Below are 19,657 nucleotides of genomic sequence, written 5' to 3' on the forward strand. Positions count from 1 at the left end.
GGGTCATATAAGTTGGAGGTGGAACCATGCCACCTCATAAATTCATAATACTTATTTGCCCATAAACAATATTTTCATATTAACAAATATTAATATCTAGGATTTATAAATATTTATTTGATTTATCAATTTGTAGCGAATTACTAATTAAGTATTGAGAAATTTGTTTGAAAAAGGTTTTCAGTGAAATTCATGACCCCCATGTATAACTAAATATTTTTTAATATTATCTTCTTTCAATTATAATTAAAAAAATTGTTTGGGAATAATAACTAGTCAAATATTTTCGAATCTCTGGTGCATAAGGAGAAACCAAAAGAAAAGGACAGTAAGAATTCAGTGAAAGAATTCGATGGATATCAATAGATCAAAATCTTTAGTTGTTTTTGGTTTCTATCGGCATTTTACGCTAAATAATGCTAATTTATTATGGTTAAACAATGATGATGTATAAACTGAAAAGTATATGTATAAACACATATAATACATTAAGTACCTTGATATAAATATTGTTGCGAGAAAGTATTTACAAATTTTTTTCACTAAAGCCAAGTTTGAGAATTGGATACAAATAGATGATTGTGTCTTATTATTAATCCCATCTGATTCTAATACGTTTATCCCATATGCTTCTAGATTCTTTTTAAAATGTTATCATTCTCTCAATAAATATGTCAATGCGTTTTATGAAGCAGCAACATAAAATATTTTGTACGTGAAAGAAGTTTTACTCGTTCCAATAAAAACAATTAATATGAGTACACATAAGAAAAATTACTCGTTTCAATAAAAATTTAAAAAATTACTCGTTTCAATAAATTAAAACCGCAACGTAAACATATACATTTTCGGAAAAAAATAAATAAATGTTCTCCTAAAAAACTATCCAACTAAAGAAACTAAATGCTCTCATTGTATCGTGTTTCTCTGTTACACGCCCCTTAAGAAATACTAATTAGGAAAGGGACTGGACTATTCTACCTTTTATTATGTCATAAGATATAATCTCTCTTCATTGAATATTTATTCCATTTATGTATTATCTCTATCTTCAACAACAATTATTGAGGATAAAAAAGAAAAAAAATAATCAGTTTTGTCTTAAACTTCTAAAATAACAAATAATTTGAGACAACCATTTTTAGTAACCACGACTGTTAATATGAAACGGAGGGAATAGTATGTAAGTAGGAGTCCATCATATAATATATGTGAGTTTAATGGTTGTCCCCCTTCCCCTTCTTCTTCCCCTTCTCCTCTAATGAAATATGGACAAAAGACTATCAAATTGAGGTAAAAATGGGATCATTATCCTTTTGATTGTCTAAGTTAAATATTGGAGTACTGATAATTGATTAAAACTTAGTAATTAGATAAAAATTAGGCTTTCAGTTAAATAGCAAAAGCGCCAATAATAATGAAGAAAATCGGTTTAATTATAAATAGAAGTTGAATTTGGTAAAATTGTGGTAATCAGGCTTGGTGGTTGTATTGTTCAAATAAATATTTATATTGTATAACAGTATAACCTCAAATAAAATTTTAGTCTAGTTGACTGTGACTCAAGCCGAATATGATCTTAATTAAAAAAGGGAGCTCCAACTTCTCTCTAACCATCTAAAGAAAAACTCCGTAAAATTCTACTACAATCCTATTCCATCCGGTCATTAAATTAGTCACACCGAAACTATAATGGAAAATCACACTGTTCAAGTGGAACCATCCCCAAAACCACCTGACATTAATCCCCTCCAATCGAATGATCTCATCTCCTTCAAGGAAAAACTCCTGGCCAATGATCATGAAAGAAGTTATTCTTTATCCCCACCCTTCATATTTATTGCCTATGAAAATTCACTCCATCGAGGTAGAAGGGGAAAAGACATCCAAAGATCAGGAAACCGAATACTTAGTACGAATTACTGGGGAAGACCAACAACGAATCTATTATCCCTGGAGATTCTCTGTTATTATTAAACTTCCAGGAAAAAAATCCTCCACCGAGCTCACAAACGCAAATTAATAAACCTATGAAAGCCTTCAGAGGCCTTTCCCCTCATTGATTTGGGAGAGGACTACTATACAATGAAGTTCAACAACGAGGAGAACATGGAAATTGCTTTACAAAAAGGTCCCTGGTTTATATTTGGTAACTTTTTATCGGTACAATGTTGGGAACCTAATTTTGTGCCATCAAGATCCAAACAAACATTCCCTGCAATCTAGATACGATTATCAGAACTACCCGCAGAGTTCTATGATGAAAAAATTCAAAACAAAGTGGAAAACACAATAGGAAGACTCCTCAAGGTAGATGCATGCAAATCGGCATCTCTTCGTGGACGATATGCTAGAATCTGTGTAGAACTACCACTAAATAAACAAGTTAAATCAAATGTATGGATTGGCTCACACAAACAACAGATCCTATATGACTGTGACAAACTCCTATGCCTAAACTGTGGTTTTTTGGCCATTCCACTGGCCAATGTGCAAAAATAAAGATCCAACCAAACTCCTTAATAACAAAAGAAAAAGAAGCAGAAAAGGAAGGCTAAAGCAGCTCCATGCAAGAAGATCAACACAAAGCTATACAAGAGGATCAACACATATCAAAGGAGGAGTGACAAACAGTAACATTCAGAAAAGGTACAAAAAAATCACGCAGAATCAAAGAAAGGAAGCTCTCTCAAAGACAGGTATAAATGTTAATATTTTTTATGCCTCCACAGATAAGTTTCTTACATCTCAGACCTTTAATTACAAAGCAAGGTTCAATCAAGGTGTTTTGGGAGACAGGAAAATTGGTTTCAAACCATACTCTGGATATCAATCGACATCCGAAATGAATATCAACTCAAAAAAAACAGTTTTCTTCTCTATATACTCAGAACATGGTTTTGGATGATACCAAAAACCACACTACTGAATTACAAAATAATTTAATTAATAATAATATCAATAATTCTATTACTACTACTAATAATAATAATATTAATAATTTTAATAGCAATATTCTTAATAAAAATCACTACAATGACAACTCAACAAAAAAAAAATAGAACATGTCAGCTATTAGGGACCCCCCCCCCCCCGACCACTACCACCATAATACTAATAACGGAAACAACCCCCCTTCCCCCACTAACCCCCTACCCCGGTCTTCTAATAACAATGATAATACACTGCATGACCTAAGTAATAATGCCTACCTATCAGTGCAAGAATTACTTGTGTTCCAAATGGCCAATGCCATGGAGCACGTACCTCAAAACCAATCCATTCCCTCCCTAAATAAATCTCTTACGCTACCCCAAACAAAGGACATGCAAAAGGATATCACAATCATTGAAGCCGATTCTGTGACTTTCCAAGAATCAAAGATCTCCTCTAAAAACCCTCCTCATTCATCAAAAAGGCCAAGATTACCAATATCCAACAGGAGGCGTTTCAGACTTATACAAATTCTCCGTCTCAATCAAAACATGGCAAACCTAACACCACCCAATCAACTAACAAACGAGCCCCCAACAATATTCATCCAACCACCGATGTCGGAGAACTACCAACCTCAATCCTGGGTGGAGCTAGGCTTAACGGGTCATGCCCTCTCCTTCGACATCATGTTGAATGAGAGAGAAACTGTGATTGTCCTCCACAACTCACATTATCTTGCTCAACTAATTTAGGAGGGAATCCGTCTATCAATGAACAATTATCTGAACCACATAAGGCTGAACAATATTCTCCAACCAATTGCACCAAATCTACCTCCAAATGCAACCCAAATGATGATGGGAGAATGGCTCATGCCACCCCACTTTGTCCCACTCCAAACAGCTCAACCAGTGATGAACCTCCCGTTCTTCACTCCGGAAATAGCCACCAACATCAATCCAATCTTCACGCCATGGAACACGCATGCAACTCAAGCTCCAACTGTCAATGTCCAAAATGCAACTCAAACTCATCATCAACCAACTCCACAGTCCCATGTACAACCAAATATTCCACTCCAAGAGGATATGATGGAAAAAGCAGTGGAACCTATCAACTTAATCCCAGAATTAATAATGAAAGATTCAAATCTAGAAGACGTAAAAGTGTTTATCTTCATGGAGAGGCACGAAAAGAGGCAAATTCTCAAATGTCCACTGGCACTCTACAAGTGCACGATGGACATAAGACCACCAACCGATCCAACAGTAGGGCAATATGGAATGATGCTACTAACTTTCCAGAGGAGAAATCTTGTACATGCACCAAGAGTACTAGAGAATGGAGACCTTCACAATTGGAATATAAACATTAATAGGCCCATTTCTTTCATTATCTAGAATGTTCGTGGGGGGAACAGTGACACCTTCAGGCTTCACTTTAGGGAAACGATTGACACTCATCACCCTAGCATGGTCACTCTCTTGGAAATAAGAACGGATAATCATATGCCTCTCCTAAATTATTTGGCTTCTCTGGCATGATCGAGATTCCGGCTAATGCTCAATCAGGGGGGATGGTGATTCTTTGGAATCACACTGTTGTTAATGTTTATAGTTTTGTTAGAAGAAACCAAGAAATAAGTGCAACTATTGAGGTGATCCCCACTCACTTTACTTGGTTATTTACTTCTATTTATGCTAGCACTAATATTAGTGAAGAAACCATACGTGGGATAATCTTATCAATATGCATGACTGATGATAGGCTATAATTGCATATTTTAGTCGCTTATTACACTCTAATTTACTGCACTTTAATTGAGTTTGCGCTTTAATCGCTAGTGTTTTGCACTAATTGTGTGTTTTATGCCTTGTAGGTGTGATTCCGAGCTATATAGATGTTATGGAATGAATTTAAGTGATTTGAAGTTTTGAAGTCTGAGTAAAAGCTCAAGGAATTAAGCCGGGATCGTGTTCGGGGGTCAAATTTGATAATTAAGTACGAACGAAGACTTGAGGAGGCATATTGCGCATTGTCTAGTAAAATAGACATAACTTTTTGCTCAGAACTCCATTTAGGCTCCACAATATATGGTTGGAAAGATTACTCAAAGGGCAACGACTTTCATGTTTTACGTTTTTCCAAATTCCAAACGGAACAGGGTGAAAAACCGCAGTTTTTCCGCGACCGCGGCAGAACCGCGGTAGAAGATGGTCGCGAACAACTGAAGAATCAGAGGGCATATTTGGCCGCGGTTCCACCGCGACCGCGGCAAAACCGCGGCAGGAAGCGAAAATTTCAGGGACTAAAGTGCAAAACATGGGATTTTAAGTCCTAAACCCTATATTAAACAAAGGAGGCCGGCCAAGAACAGGGGACATATTTTGGACATAGATTCGACCTAAGGAGGCAAGAACACATTGGAGCAAGGCGGAGAATTCTTCTACAAGTTTTTCCTTCCTCTTCCTATTTTTCATTGTTGGTTATGACTTTTAGTATTGTAGTTTTACATACTATTATGAATAGCTAATTTGTTATATAGAGTTTGATAGAACCTTTTGTAGGATAAATTCTTGTTATGTTTTTATATAATTGAGCCATAGCTTTTCTCTATTTGTTCAACTATGTTTATATTGTGGTTGATTGAAGAGCTCTCAATTAGCTGTGCCTATTTAGTATGCATAACTCGGGAGAGAGTGCATATTTAGGTAATTGTTGAACAACACCACTCCCAGAGTATATGAGGGATCAATAACCGAGGGTTTAAAGGCGGGATTAGAGATAACGAAGCCTTGGGTGCGATCTGAAGTGAGCTATATTAAAAGCCAGCTAGCGTAGCTCGGGAGAGTGCGTCTAGTAAATTGTCGTAATTACTCGGGAGAGATTTACGACAATAAGAGTGCTCATGATCGGTAGAGAATACTTAGGCGAAATTATTGAAGACATAGCGGGAAGGATTCCGACAATAGGGGAAATCATAACTCTAGACCTCCTTAATCTTTTCTATAACCCTCAGTATCGTTAGTTGTTAATTTACTATTTTAATTTGTTAGTTAATTAGTTAAACACAAGAATCTTAATATCTATAAGTTAGGAATTGTTCAAGCTTGTCTTCTTGGTGATAGTGTACAGTTGTAGCTAAACCTTAGTTCTCTGTGGGATTCGACTCCGGACTTATAAACCGGATTATATTTGCAACGACCGCATTGTCCTTTTTATAAGGCATAGTTGGGCGTGATCATAGCTCTAATTGAAACTGAACATTTATTCTTTTAATCTTTCTGTTTGTTTCAATACTGTGCTAGATTTGGAGGAAAACTATGGAAGGCTCATTTGATTATTGAATTTTTCTGTTAAAACAATATAATGTAGTAATAATTTCTGTCTTAAGTCAGACAATATCATTATACCTAGATACCTTTTCTATTATGGCTGCAATAACTTATGAATTATTTATAAATCTAAAGAAATTGATTTCAAAGTAGAATCTATTTAGTTTTTAATATGCTTAAATGTTTGTTGTATCTCTTAAGTGGTGATACTATCATCTGTAGGGGCAGTTGATTTATCATATTTGCTTGAGCAAGTAGAGGTCTATATTTACAAGGTTAAAGAGGAAGCTTTTAGTTGGAGACGTATTCATGAAAAGGTGGAGAAACAGTTGGTTGCATGCGGCAAGGAATGTTGACTAGAGTACAGTAGAGTTTGATATTATATTGTGTTTTTTAATGCATTCATAATATATTCATGTATGCTTTGCAGCATAGTCTTTTATAATATATTCCACTTTTGCTCTTTATATTTTATATGTCAAATGAAAATAGTTTTTCCTTTCGTTGTCCTTTGCTTAAATTTGGGGGTATTAGTGTATCTCCAGTTACTTCTCCTCAATATTGTAAGCAGAGTGTGTGATATATCACTTACACATATGTAGTCTCTTTGTTAGCTTGTTTGGTTTCTCATGTAACCTAGAATCTTTAATATCATTAAGCATATCTTTCTTTTTCCGTAATATGGTTAGGATTTATAAAATATTAACGTTATAGGTCGTAATATATCTGCATCAAACCCTTCTCTCGCTCTCAATTAAGGTGGTGTACAGGCCAGGGTAACTGACTATTCCACGCTACCTGTATATGTATGAAGTAACTGTACCCACTTTTCTGATACTCATAAGCGACGTTATTTGCTATTCAGGTTTGCACTGACTTATTATGGTTCAGCCCCAAAGATAAAGCCGAAGCAACATCTGTCTCGCTGCATGTCTTTTTGCTATTGGTGGTGGAATAGATGGAATGTCATTCAGGCTTGGACATACTTTTGTGGTTAGGCCGCAAAGGTAAAGGCCAGGCAACAACTGTCTCGCTACATGTCCTTGGGAGCAATGGCTCGAGGTATGTTCATCAAATTCTCTTTTATTTGTCAGTATGTAGATTTTTCATCTGTAATCTGTTTCGATTGCTGCAAATGAGACTCTTTTGCTAATGCTCAACCACTGAAGATGTTATCCCTCTCAAATCGTAGAACCCTCTCTGTTTCTCTCATTTTACTTGCATTCTTTCACCACGCATATTGAAAGAAGAATCTCAGACTGATCAACCATTATAACATTTGTCTGAGAGCTATTTTAATAAGATGCTTCAAAGTTTATTATTTGTTGATAATGTTACATGATAGCTAAAATTTATATAGCTCACATGGAGCCATTTGCAAGTTAAGCTTTTTTTCATATCAACAACTTGATCATAACTATTTGACTTCTAATTAAGGGAACATATGGAACCCAAATATATTATTTCTGCCAATATATTTTTCTTTCTCAATGAGCTAGAAGGTGGATAGAGAATGTTTTACTAAACCTTTGCTTCACAATTTTGATATTAGTCTGTTAATAATGAGCTAAATTAAAAATCTAGTATTTTGATCCTTGCTTGATATGATATCTTCATTACTTTCAACATTATATTTCCACTTTTTTCTCACCAAATAATAAAATTTATACTATTAAATACCAAGTAATAACATGAAGCCACATTCAACTCTATTATATTTTCTTGATTCAACTATCTTTCTTTTTATTTGCTCTTATCATTATCTTTTCTTCTTTTTTTGCTAAACATTAGCTAAAAGGAATCTTTATGTAGTGAAAGATAGATCTTCACATGCTATTTCCTATTGTTGACCATGACAAATCAGCAAAGATATACAGTTAAGGTTGGAAGCAATCTTGATGAAAAACCCACTGCAATTAGCAAATCAGCAATTATGTGTACTCATGCAGTGGGTTGTCCAAGAGAGATAACCCACTGCATGAGTACTAATGGGCCTGGGCTTAAACATCACAACTAAAGCCCAATCAACACCTACCTTAGTCCCATAAAAATTGTAAAATTTGGTTGGCGTAGCCACTTTTAGGCCCTGCTATTAGAGCTTGGCCAAATGCATAGGCAACGTAGCCACCGGTCTGACTAAGTTGACATTTTTCCCCCAACTAAATCAAGGAACACAACAACAACAATAATAATATACCGAGTAATATCCCACACTGTGGGGAATTAAAACAAGGAACACAATTCCGATAATCCATATACTGGAGTTTGACACCCCATGAATGATTCTTGATTTTGAGCCTTTTTTTTTCCTTGATTTTGAACCTTTGTTAGTGTAAATCCAGGAATGAGTCGTGGAGCTCAAAACAAAGTATCTAAAACAAGGTAAAAGAATTCAAACCCCAGTAATCATTATTGGAGTTTTGGGGTTTGAAACTATAATGGTTTGAACAAACCCCAATAATTGTTGCTGGGGTTTGAATCCTAGTAATTGTTGTTGCGGTTTGAACGTAAAAGTACTATGTACCTCTTTTTAGCTCAAAGATAATATCCTAGAGTTTCAACTTGTAGAATCTATTAAAATAAGGTTATGGTTCAACCACGATTGTGTTATGGTTGTGTTATGGTTTCATCAACCATAAAATATCCTAGAGTTTCAACCATGATTGTGTTATGGTTCAAAATAAGGTATCATTATTGAATTTTGACCCTATTAATATTTCCAGTACATTATACCGAAATTTTACCTTTAGAAGCTCTATAGTCCAGTACCGTGCACGTTGGATTTCACGGACTCTAATATATTATGCTAGAGTTTTTGCTAGCGTTTGACCATAGATCCCAAATTTGTTTTGAAAAATCTGATTTGGGTGAAGTTTGGTTTGAAGATGAAAATGTGTTTGGACATACCTTTTCAAAACATATTTTCCAACTTCATTTTGGAAAAACATGTATATAATTCCCAAGTTTTGGGATTTTGGGATTTGAGATTTGAGATCTGGGATTTGGCCAAAATATGGGCAAAATTTATGACCAAACATGAGTTTTAAAAATAAATTCTAAATTTATATTTGTAGAATATTTGAAATCTTGCTGGAATTGTCCAATAAGTTTTATTTGGAGATAAAGGTATCTGGTCTAGACTAATGATGTTCTTGTGTCTGAACATGTGTCCTTGAAGGAATTAGATTGCAAGTCATCTATAGCTTGAAATGATTTTGGCCCCGTTTGGCCATGAGTTTTTTCAAAATAAATTTGGGGTTTATTTTCAAAATTCATGTTTGGCCATAAATTTTGTTCATATTTGGGCAAATTCCAAATCCCAAAATCAGCTCAATAGCTGATTTTGGGCCAAAATTTCAAAACTTGGAAATTATATACATGTTTTTCCAAAATAAAGTTGGAAAATATGTTTTGAAAACGTATGTCCAAACACATTTTCATCTTCAAACCAAACTTCACCCAAATCAGATTTTTCAAAATAAAAATTTGGGATCTATGGCCAAATGCTAGCTTTCATTTGCTACTGGACATCATTAATTTTTGGGTTGATATTTTGAGTGGGAAAATGTATTCTGTCTTATATATGAACACTGTATAGCTAACTACGCAATGTTTACATCAAAACTTAGGGCCGTTTGGCCATAAGAAATATTTTACTTTTTATGGAAATCTTTTTTATTTTTTTCGGATTCATTGTTTGACCATGAAATTTTCAGATTTCACTTGAAGTTGAATCTCGGAATTTTTCGAAAATTTGAAAAACTTAAAAAACTGTTTTCAAAATTTTCATTTCAACTCACTCACAAAAGTTTAAAAACAGCCTCAAATTGTATTTATGTCCAAACACAACTCTAATTTTCAAATACTATTTTTCACTTGAATTTTTTTCACTTTTTTCCAAAATTTCACAATTCTTATGTCCAAACGTCCAGTTAATTTTCTGTTTAATTAGTAAAGCAGAAATGAAAAATAATAGAGGTTTCTTTCCGTCTGTTTAAATTGCTACTTGATACTTATGTTGGTGTAAACTAGCAGATATCCGATGAAATTGTCGATGCTCAAAAAAGCTGGAGTGGACAACACTATTGTTTTAAAACCCTACTACATTATAATGAAAAGGGATAATTACCATGGTGTCTCGTAATCAGTGGCGAAACTAGAAAATTCAATAAGGGTATTCAAATTTTGATCAAGGGTGTTTAAAATTTATTTTTTAATCAATAACATGTAATATTTTACCTTATACGTAGTATAATTATTTCGCGAAGAGTGTTCAGTTGACCACCCTTGGGTCAAAGCTTCGCCCCTGCTCGTAGCGTGAAAATGGAAAACCAGCTCGTTCTTTCTTATATTCTTATCTGCTAATTGGGGTGGATAGTGGTAGACAGAGGCGGATTCAGGATTTTAATTTTATGGGTTTAATATTTATTGTTTATTGCATTGAACCAATTAAAATTTTAAAGTTATGGGTTCATATCTACTTTTTATTGCTATTTTATTTTCTTTCATGTTTGTGCATGAATGGAGTCTCTCTTTCACTAGTAGAATTTCATCGGTGGTAGCGATTACATTCTTGGCAAGGTGTATTTCAAGTGTCAAATACGTACCAACATAGCGAAAAATGCGAGATGATTATTTTTATCTGTTTAATTTTGACAAATAAAATTAATCTAGGAGATATTCAATAAAATAGTTAAAGTACGCGATAACGGATTCAGATACAATCTTAAAAAATCATCCATTGAAAGCTTGGAAGCTGGTTCTCTAGACTTGTAATTTTTCGGACCAGAAAAAAAGACTTATGATTCAAGAATAAGTAAATAAAGTAAAATTTTCCTCTTTTTCTTGCCCTTTTTTGGGGATACATACATTCCAATTTACTTATAATAATTACTATCTATAATTGCGCATTTTACTATAACAGCTAAATTTTCTTTGAATTTAATTTGTTATATGTTATGTTAAAATATATTTTTTTTTATAACAGTACTTTGCTATAGTAATTTAAAACTATCAGTACAAACAAGACCATTATAGAGAGATTTGATTTTATATTTTATATTATAGGAAGATAAAAGCTCGTGGGTACTACTACATCATAGATAGAGACTGCTTATTTTTCATTAGTCCATCTGTTGATGATGAATTATGTAAAGAAGGGGACTTCCAAATATTATTGATGTTCTTTTTCCACATGCTAGAAAAAGATATTATTTCTCATTACCATTCATGGACCCATATTCATTATGCATCTTTATCAAATCAAAAAAAAAAAAAAAAGGTAGAAGGCAATAACATTTGCCGTGTAAGTAGCCAACTCCTTCTTATCAGTGGCGAAGTTATGAATTTTCCCAGAGTATCCAAATTTGTAAGAAGTGAAAAAAAAATTTCCGACAAAGGGCGATAAATATATGTTATATACCTCGAAAACGTAATACTTTGCCTATATACACACTGCAATTTTCTAAAAATGGTGGTCAGTTGACCACCCTCGTGACCATGTGGCTTTGCCACTTCTTCCCACTCGAGACACATGATAATTAACTAAGTAGGGATTCCATTATGTTTTTTAATAATTGTGATGTTCGAGTTAGTTTATATATAGAAGTATTAAGTAATTTTATCCATCAAGATTTTTTATATATGAAAAGAAATTGCTAAATATTTTTATTTCTGTTGAAGTTTGAACCGAAAACCTCATAATTTTAAATCCGGATATTATACAAGGAGATTTTGGTTAAACGAAAATTTGGTTGAAATAGAAATAATACCAAGTTTCAACCAATTAATTTCCAAAATTAAACACTTGATAAGTAATGGAGGTGTCACGTTGACACGTTTCTTCTTTCATTTAGAAATACTTTTCGTACCAAAAAATAGTCAAGGATGAAAAAGGGGTAGTGGCAAAATAATCAATCAAAGAGGAAAAAGTGGTTTTGTACACATATAAAGATTAGTAGTAAATAAAAGAACAGATAATTAACGCTTGCTTATCTTGATCTTCCTGTGATCTTATACAAATATGCAAACTTTTATGTCCCCTGGTTCAATTTGGATAGCTAATTAGCTGTACCAAAATTGATGAATACTAACATATCTTAAAATTTTCTGGAGTGCAATTTGGGAATATTAGGGTCACTTGAGATGTTTGAGTACACAAAGGATATAAATTTTCATATATTATGAAGCCAAAGTGAAGTACACAAACAATCGTTCTTAGAGTTGCTGTGTATGAATTAGTCATTATTTATTTTATTTTGAAAATTCAAAATTAAAAATTTTAATTTCAGGACAAGTCAGGGTATTTGTGTCCCCGAAAAAACAGGAAAATTGAAATCCAAAACACGCTAATTAATTTCTAAATAGTGATCCTTTAAAATGGCTAGATGATCATTTCTACCGATGTGAACCAATCCTATTTTCGTATCTAGGGGTGGCAAAAGGGCGGGTCGGATCGGATATGAGTGGGTCAAAACGGATAATTTAAAAAAACAGATAAATTATCCGACCCGACACGTATTTGAGACGGATAAAAAATGGGTTTATCCGGCGGATAATATGGATATCCATATTATCCATGGCTTCTTAAATGTGATCATTCATGAGAGAATTCCTTGTCTTCCAAACTTGAGGAACTCCAATTTGAGGCTTTACAAATGTAAAGTTAAACACATTAATTATCCTTTGGTTAACCATTTTCTAAGTGGATAATATGGTTCTTTATCCATATTCGACCAGTTTTTAAATGGTTCATTATCCAACCCATTTTTTTATGGATAATATAAGTGGATAACTGTTTTCTTTTAACCATTTTGCCACCTCTAATCGTATCATAAACGGCTTATTTTGCCAATTGCACCAAATGAAAGGAGGGCAATCGGACATCTTAAGGCATATACAAATGAAGTTATGAATACTTTGTTTTTATTCTATAATAAAATTGTTGCACTATTGCTTAATAGTTCATTTTGTAAACTGCAGTTTTCCGCCATTAATTTAATAGACAAGATTAGATTGACCTGTGGGCAAATAATATGGTTGGTATTAGGTTGAATGTGTCGTTATCTTTAAAATCCTTATTTTAGTAGAGTGGGCAAACATATAGGAAATGAAACGTTTTAATATTGAAATAATCAAAATTGAAATGTTGGAGGAATCCCAAACAGGAGTGTCAAGATATTTAGGCCATCTCCAACCTTACCCCCATTCCCCATAATGAGAGTAATTTTTGAGGTAATTTAGCTCTAACCCTCCCCCATTTTTGTCCCCAAAATAGGGGATGAATAGTATTCCCTCAAATATGGGGGTACACTATTCATCTCCCCCATTACTATTCATCACTTTTTTATTATTTAATCTTTTAATTTATCCTTTATATATACCTTATTATATTTATGTAATGTCTTTATAATATTAATTTTATATCTTAACTTTGGTGTATAATTTTGATAAATTAATTTTCGTGCCTTTATTATTTTTATGTAAAATTGTAAGTTAATTTTATTATAAGTTATAACTGTACAGAAAATATATAATTATCTCAAAAAAGGAATGGTGCAAATATAAAATATTAGATGTTGCTAAAATTAAAAGGTGCGAATATAAATATTAGATGTTGCTAAAATTAAAAAGTGAAGATTGAAAATACATTAAAAAAAGAGAGAATAATAAGAAGAAAACGTCCTTCTCTCTCATGCTCTCGGTGTAAGTTAGACAAACCTGCGCCGGTGTGAAAATGGCAGGAGTGAGAGGCAGAGGTGGTGGCCAAGGACGAGGACGAGGCCGACCACGGAAATTCAGATCAACAATTTGAGCTGGAAGAAAAAAATGATGAAGAATCAAAGGAGGATAATGAATCTGAGGCACAATTGACACATGCAAACAAAGGATTGGGAGCTAGAAGCCAAATCGAAGAAGCAGAAGGATCTCTATTGAGATCTGAGCTGGCTATGAAGGAACGAGAGGTAGAAAAAGAGGTAATTAAAAAGAACGAGAGCAGATCGCAAAAGGAAATCAATGGAACAGTAACAGTGATAGAGGAAAGCAAGGAAGAAGACGAGGAGGAGAGCAGACCAGCATGGACAAGCTTATTTGCGAGGAATAGAGCAGCTGAAAATGGTATGAAACTAACTTACATACCTCCACAAGTGATAGATGGTGAAATTAGAGTTCGGTTAGAGAAGGAGGAAGTAGATAGAGAAACAGAAAAATGGAAAGGGGCTTTGATTGCGTATGTGCTGGGTGATTTACCTGGGTATAATGTAATGAAGAGATATATAGAGAATACATGGAATACAATTCCAGATCCAGAATTATACTTGCATGATGATGGTTATTAAATAATCAAATTTAAAACGATGGAAGATATGAAGGAAATCTTATTAGCAGGGCCATATACTATTAGTAACAGACCAGTGATTCTTAAACAATGGACAGCAGACTTTGATTTTGAGAAGGAATTTCCTACAGAGATTCCTCTATGGGTTAGATTTCCAAAACTTTCATTGAACTGTTGGGGAAAGAACTCATTAAGTAGGATTGCAAGCTCTATAGGTACTCCTATGTATGCTGATGAATGTACTGCCAAACAAATGAGAGTTTCCTATGCTAGAATGTTAATTGAGGTAGATGTGACAAAGCCTCTAAAAGAAGAGATAAGGGTGGAGGATCCAAATGGGAAAACATTTCTGCAATCCATTATCTATGACTGGAAACCAAAATTCTGTGAAAAATGTCAAACCATTGGGCATGATTGTAAACAGGAAAGAGGGAGGCAGATTCAAATGAATACAAAGAATGAATAGAGAAAACCAAAGAGAGTGGTTCAACAATGGGTTACAAAGGGGAAAGGAAAGATGGGAGAGGTTGAACAAGAAAATGCTGCAGTGCAAGGAGTGATACAACAGCAAGATAGCAGAAGAATGATGGAAGTAGGACAAGGGTCAAAGGAAGCTGAGAAGCAGAAATCAATAAGTAGGGAAGAACAAATGCCAGGGAATGCAAGGAAAGAGGTGGAAATACCAGAGTTCAATGAGCTTCATTTTCCAATGCAGGGATCAGTACCATTGAAGAATGGCTTTCAAATACTTAGTAGAGAGGGGAAAAGAGCACACACAGTACCTCCAGATATAGGAGGTAATGGAAGAAGATCCTTATGAACTGGTTAGTATAGAACATAAGAGGAGTAAATAAAAGATATAAGTAGAAAGAACTGAAGAAACTCCTCAAAACAAAAAATATTGGGATAGCTGGTATAGTGGAAACAAGAGTAAAAGAAGGCAAAGCAGGAACTATAATAAATAATATAGCTACAGGGTGGAGCAGTATGGACAATTATGCATCAGCCAATAATAGAAGGATATGGATAGTGTGAGATAATAATAGTTACCAGGTTACTAAGATAAAGGAAAATGCCCAAATGATACACTGTGAAGTCATAGAGAATATTGGAAAGGTGGATTGTATGATGTCCATAATTTATGGATTTAATACAACTGAACTAAGAAAAGGATTATGGGAAGAACTAAAAACACTAGCTCAAGGTATCAACAAACCTTGGATAGTGATAGGAGACTTTAATGCAGTTATGTATGGTGCAGATAGAGATCAAGGTAACCCAATCCAACAGACTGAGGTACAAGATTTTGTGGGTTGTATGCAGGCAGCTAACCTGAATGAACTGCTATGGAAGGGGGATTATTATACATGGAGTAAGAAACAAAGAAGGGAAGACGGAATACAAAGCAGGATTGATAGAGCGTTTGGGAACTTTGAATGGATGATGCAATGGGGCAATGTAACAGTAGAATATGAGCTGCCAGGGATTTCTGATCATGCANATTTCATAATATCTCGTGGTCGGCGTGCCACACGATCCCATTTCATAATATCTCGTGGTCGGCGTGCCACACGATCCCATTTCATTCATCACAATACACAATATAATCCCGGCAAGGGAGAAAGATGTTGTAATAAGCTATCCCGGCAAGGGAACAAGATAATATAATAAACCATCCCGGCAAGGGGGATCCAGCTATAACCAAACTCATTCAATCTCTACTTAACACAATTAAATCCATACTTAGTCTCAACAATTAGCGGCTCAATGTTAAAGATTTCCAACCAACTCCTCATAAATAACAATTACCAATTCGACAATTTAGCAAATTAGGACTCACGGTCATGCTCGACACCAATGTATAGATACTCGTCACCATGCCTATACACCGCACTCGACAAATAGCAATTAACAGATAAGACTCTACTCCTATTCCCTCAAGCTAGGGTTAGACCAAACACTTACCTCAACTTCCACGGCTAAATCAATCCACAACGACCGCTTTCCCTCTCGAATTCGGCTCCAACTCAATCAAATCTATGAAATAACGACTTTATAATATCAATAATAGCTAAACAATTCAAACCCAACGCCTAAATATAGATTCCCAACCTTTCTTCCAAAAATTCCAAAATCGACCCCGGGCCCGCTTGGTCAAAACCCGAGGTTCGAACCAATTCTATGTCACCCATTCCCCCACGAGCCCGGATATACAATTTGTTTTCAAATTCGACCCCAAAACGAGGTCTAAATCAAAGAAAATCGAAAAGCCCTAATTCTATCCTTTTCCCCCAATTTCAACCCTAGATTATGTGATTTAAGCTTAGGAATTCAATAAATGATGATGGAAAATGAAGAAAACGAGTTGGAATTTACTAACCCAAGAGGTCTTGATGAAAGGAAGCTTCAATGGATGCCTAAGGACCTTGGAGAGGAAGAAACTCGGATGTTTTATGAAAATTTCGCGACTACACTGTTCTGAAACTTAAAAATATAACTGGGCAAAATTGCCCTTCGCGTTCGCGACAGGAGGGTCGCGTTCGCGAAGGGTAGGAGCTGACAAGCCTTCGCGTTCGCGAGAGTGAGAGTGTGAACGCGAAGAGGAAAATACTGGGGTCCAAGATTTGGCCTACGCAAACGCGAAGAAGGGGGGGCTAAGGCAACGCGAACGCGAGATAGAGGGTGCGAACGGGAAGAAGAAAAGGTCTGTGCACCTGTTGCAGATTTTTCTGCAATTTTGCTAAGTCAAAAACCTCCCGGGAAACACTCCCGAGCCCTCGGGGCTCCTAACCAAACACATACACTAACTCAACAACATCCTACGAACTTTACCGTGCGATCAAATCGCCAAAATAACATCAAAAACAATGAATCAAGCCTCAAAACCAATAGTTTTTCTTCAAACTTCATAAACTTTCAAATTTAGAACTTATAGTCTGAAACACGTCAAACGACGTCCGATTTCAACCAAACTTCACAGAAATATCTTAAATTACATATAAGACCTGTACCGGGCGCCGGAACCAAAATACGGGCCCGATACCAACACGTTCTAATCGATTTTTATTTCAATTTTCCTTAATAATTTCAGAAAAGCAATTTTACTCAAAAATTCATTTCTCGGGCTTGGGACCTCGGAATTTGATTCCGGGCATACGCTCGAGTCCCATATTTTTCTATGGACCCTCCGGGACCGTCAAATCACGGGTCCGGGTCCGTTTACCCAAAATGTTGACCAGAGTCAAATTTATTCATTTTAATATCAAAACTTAGCATTTTTCACAGAATTTCATATTTAAGCTTTCCGGCTACGCGCCCGGACTGCGCACGCAAATCGAGGCAACCCTAAATAAGGTTTTCAAGGCCTCGGAAGCACAGAATGAATAAGAAAACAAGTGATGACCCCTTTGGGTCGTCACAAGAAAGCACATATCTCCAAGGTGCATGATCAAGATTGACTTACAAAAAACCTATGACTCAGTTGAATGGAGCTATTTGGAGCAGATTATGAGACTAATAGGGTTCCCTGAAAGATACACACCTTGGGTGATGGAATGTGTGAAGACAGTAAACTATACAATCATAATAAATGGGGAGCCAACAGAACCATTTGATGCCAATAAGGAATTGAGACAAGGGGATCCAATGTCCCCATTTTTATTTGCAATAGCAATGGAGTACCTGAGCAGATCATTGAAGGAAATGACACAAACCAGGCAGTACAAACATCATCCCAGATGTGCCAAATTATCACTAACTCATTTATGTTTTGCAGATGATCTCTTAATTTTTTCCAAGGGAGAAGCAGAATCAGTTAAAGCAGTAATGAAATGCTTCAATCAATTTTCAACAGCTTCTGGGTTACAAGCAAATAAAGGGAAAAGTTCAATTTACTTTGGAGGAATGGGACAACAAGAACAAGAACAGATACTGCAAGAATCAGGATTTACAAGAGGTGAACTGCCATTTAAATACTTAGGAGTGCCACTCTCAACTAGGAAGCTGACAATGATACAATGGAAACCAATCATTGACAAAATTGTGGCAAAAATTACTTCATGGACAGCAAGAAAATTGTCATATGCAGGAAGGAGTCAATTGATAAACAATGTCTTATTTGGAGTTTAATCATACTGCTCAAGTGTTCATCTTACCAGCAAAAGTAATGAAAGCAGTGGAAAGCTTCTGCAGAAGCTATCTTCGGACTGGAAACAATACTATTTCAAAAAAATCATTGATCAGTTGGGATAGGGTATGCAGCCCAAAAAGCAGTGGTGGATGGAATATCATAAATATGAAGCTGTGGAATAAAGATGCCATAGGCAAGCTTTACTGGAATGTGGCACAGAAGGAAGATAGAATGTGGATAAAGTGGATACATGCATACTATATAAAAAAGGGCAGCAGATGGAACAAGTTAAAGTACCAACACAGGCAAGCTGGATGGTGAGGAAAATACTGGAAGCAAGGCATATCATAGAAAAAAACAATGTGCAGATAAGTAAGGGAAAGGGGATCATAAAGCAGATATACCTGAAGCTGTTGGAAGATCAATCTAGAGTCATGTGGAAATGTCTGATGTTTGGCAATGCTGCAAGGCCAAAAGCAAAGTTCACTTTGTGGTTACAACTGCAGAATAGACTACTTACAGTGGAAAGGTTAAAGAAATGGGGGATTCAGGGAGAAGACAAATGCAGCTTATGCCAGGGACAAGAAGAAACAAGAGATCACATTTATGTAGAGTGTAGCTACACAAGGGAGGTACTAAAGAGAGTGATGCACTGGGCACAGAAACTAAGCCTAACAGGAACTAACTGGGAGCAACATGTGCAAGAGTGATTAGAAGAGCTAAAAGGAGATCAAGAGAAGCACAACTATTCAAAATGCTATACACAGAAATGGTACATAATATATGGATAGAGAGAAATCAGAGACTTTTTGAAAAGAAAAATAAGAGCTGGGAGAAGATAGCTAAGGATACAGTGTATGTTTGTTGCGCACGAGCTCCTCCTAGTATAGCTGAATTAGTGCAGGGATATAGATTTTA

The 19,657-nt window shown here is 35.3% G+C and overlaps 1 protein-coding gene and 1 long non-coding RNA gene across 2 annotated transcripts; both read left to right on the plus strand.

Annotated features, from left to right (window-relative positions):
• The first annotated feature begins 6,127 nt into the window (after window positions 1–6,127).
• Window positions 6,128–10,752, plus strand: LOC109240348. The gene is made up of 2 exons (XR_002070048.1): window positions 6,128–7,334; window positions 10,308–10,752. It is a non-coding gene; the product is annotated as an uncharacterized LOC109240348 (long non-coding RNA).
• Window positions 10,753–14,629: 3,877 nt separating this feature from the next.
• Window positions 14,630–15,076, plus strand: LOC109240339. Its single transcript, XM_019406964.1, has one exon. The coding sequence runs from the start codon at window positions 14,630–14,632 to the stop codon at window positions 15,074–15,076; it is 447 nt and encodes a 148-aa protein (XP_019262509.1).
• The last annotated feature ends 4,581 nt before the right edge of the window (window positions 15,077–19,657 follow it).

This window comes from Nicotiana attenuata, unplaced genomic scaffold (assembly GCF_001879085.1).
Source record: "Nicotiana attenuata strain UT unplaced genomic scaffold, NIATTr2, whole genome shotgun sequence".
NCBI classification, from domain to species: Eukaryota; Viridiplantae; Streptophyta; class Magnoliopsida; order Solanales; family Solanaceae; genus Nicotiana; species Nicotiana attenuata.

What these genes read in the sequence shown, in the direction of transcription:
- LOC109240339 (XM_019406964.1), top strand. Translation starts at nt 14,630, where the DNA reads ATGGAAGATATGAAGGAAATCTTATTAGCAGGGCCATATACTATTAGT.